A 2,140-nucleotide genomic window follows, 5' to 3' on the forward strand; every position below is an offset into this window, starting at 1 on the left:
ATTTATTTTGTATTTAATTGCATTGTTCAGGCCACCTCACTGAAATCCCTTCTCCCTGGCACCTTAATTCTTCCTTTCACATTTGACCACCTAAAAACTCTATACTGTTGCTAACCAATTCCACAGCCTCATGCAATCCACTCTGCAGCACTCCTTTACCTTTCAGGAAGCTATCAGCAGCACCATCCCCAAAACTCTCTCTGCTCTGGAAAAAATGCCCGAGACCTATAAATTCCCAAATCCAACAGGTAACTTTCCGTCTCATGAAATACTTCTCCGAGGCATTTCATATCACGGCCTTTAGGAAGTTCTGTTTTCTCAAACTTGCGGGGGTGTGGAGACCCACTCCTCCTTTCTCTCACTTCCCTAGCACTCCAGCCCTTCTTCACCGGCTGTGCTTTCCTTGTCATCACCCAGAGCCCTCTCCTCCGTCCTCTTCCGGGCTCTAGTTGGTCACACACTGAGCTTCCGCGAATATAGGTGCCTTTAATCTGTACATTTCCAGTTTAGACACCCCACTTCGAGTGACTGACTCAAATATAGGCACTGCATGTCCACACCTGAGAAAGTCTTTCCCAGAATACCTCTTCTAACAGCGTTCCTAGTCTCAAGAAAAGTCACCACCACCCACCAAGTGCAACGGGTTGGGCAATCAAATAAATCATTTCAAATTCTCCCCCAAGATCGCGCCTTCCTCCTTGGACCCTCGCGCTCCTCTCCTAGCTGCCTCTCCCTACATGGTTCACTTGATCACTCTCCTTCCGTGCCAGACTAAAGATCCTCTAAAACAAGGGACACACACAATTTATCTTTGCCAGCACCAGCCCCAGGGTCCAGCACACAAAAAGATGCTCAGTAAACAGCATTTGGACAAACAAACAAAAAAGGAAGAGGGTAATTTCCTTAATGAAGTCCTAATAGTCTGCGTGAGAAAACAACTGTGTGAACAAAACATGAAATGATGGAAGGTCACTTCCTTAACAAGGACTCTCGAGACTTCAGGGCTCTCGGCTGGCAATGAAGTACAGTGTCACCGCCGAAGGAGAGGACACTGCACACAAAGTACCAGAGACCGTGGGGGCGGCAGAGGAGGCGCCGAGGAACACGTAGAGTTCAGGTCCTGGATGTGACCCTGAAGAGATGAACACGGCCACTCTCACTGTCGTGTTAGCTTTTAAAAAGTGAGAGAAAGTCCCTACTTACCCAACACGAAACTGTCCCGAACCCACTGGCCATCCCGTGCCGGGTTTCGTGCTTGCCGCCTGGGGGTGGAGGACCCGGGCGTTGCGGAGGAGAGAACTGTGCGGGAGTGGGTGTCCCTGCTGCGCCCGCCCCAGAGGCGGGCGAGGGCACCAAGCGCCTCACAGTCCCGGGGCCGAGTTGGTCGCAGGGACAAGGCCTCCTCAGCTCTTCCCTAACACCGACCGCGCGTGGCTGCGCGGCTACCCGACCTGGGCACAGGGAGTCGGAGCGATGGATTTGTACCGTTCCGTGGCTCCGACGCAGGAGGGACCGAGGCTGGCCTGGCTCCGTCCACGACCCGGACCGACAGTGCCGGGTTCAGCCGGTCAAGTTTCCGGTCTGCTCAGGACGCTCTGGGCCAGATTAAGTTCGCGCCTCCGCGGCCACAGACACTCAGACAGGACACCCCCGGCCCAGCGCCCGCCCCCTGAGCCCGAGCCGGAAACAGCCCCGCACGCGCATAGCTGACTACTGCAGGGAGTGCGGCGCATGCGGAAGTGCGTCACGCGCTGATGAGCCGGGAGGGCGCCGGAAGAACAACATCTTCCACAGCCTCTGCGAAAGGCGCCTGGTTCCCGCAGGGGCCCGGCGGCCGGCGGACCTGGAGGGGGCGGAGCCTGACGGGAAAGGCGGGCCGAGAGCTCTGCGGGCGGCCGCTGGTTTCTTCTACTGCAGCCACGCTCGGTGCACCCCTAGTTAGATCCCAGGCACCCAGCACCCCAGGGCCGCTGGAGCAGACTCAGACCTGGGAAGAGTCCGACCTCAGCAGCGGACTCGAGCGTGCTGAGCTCTTAATACGACACAAGACAGGGTTTAGACGAAAAGGCACAGCAAAAAAGGACACTTTGTAAGGATAAAAGCTGCAGTGCACAGGGTTATTTAACAATTGTGCGTATCA

General features: G+C 55.6%; 1 protein-coding gene across 1 annotated transcript in view; it reads right to left on the reverse strand.

Moving 5' to 3' along the window:
• The window catches only part of ZNF26 (zinc finger protein 26), a 15,165-nt gene extending 13,877 nt beyond the window's left edge, over positions 1–1,288 (reverse strand). Inside the window, exon 1 of the mRNA XM_012657257.1 lies at positions 1,204–1,288. Coding sequence (XP_012512711.1) covers positions 1,204–1,236 — 33 coding nt within the window. The 5' untranslated portion in view covers positions 1,237–1,288. The remainder of the gene's footprint in view (positions 1–1,203) is intronic.
• Positions 1,289–2,140: the final 852 nt, after the last annotated feature.

Source organism: Propithecus coquereli, unplaced genomic scaffold, assembly GCF_000956105.1.
Source record: "Propithecus coquereli isolate 6110/MARCELLA unplaced genomic scaffold, Pcoq_1.0 Scaffold535, whole genome shotgun sequence".
Taxonomy (NCBI): Eukaryota; Metazoa; Chordata; class Mammalia; order Primates; family Indriidae; genus Propithecus; species Propithecus coquereli.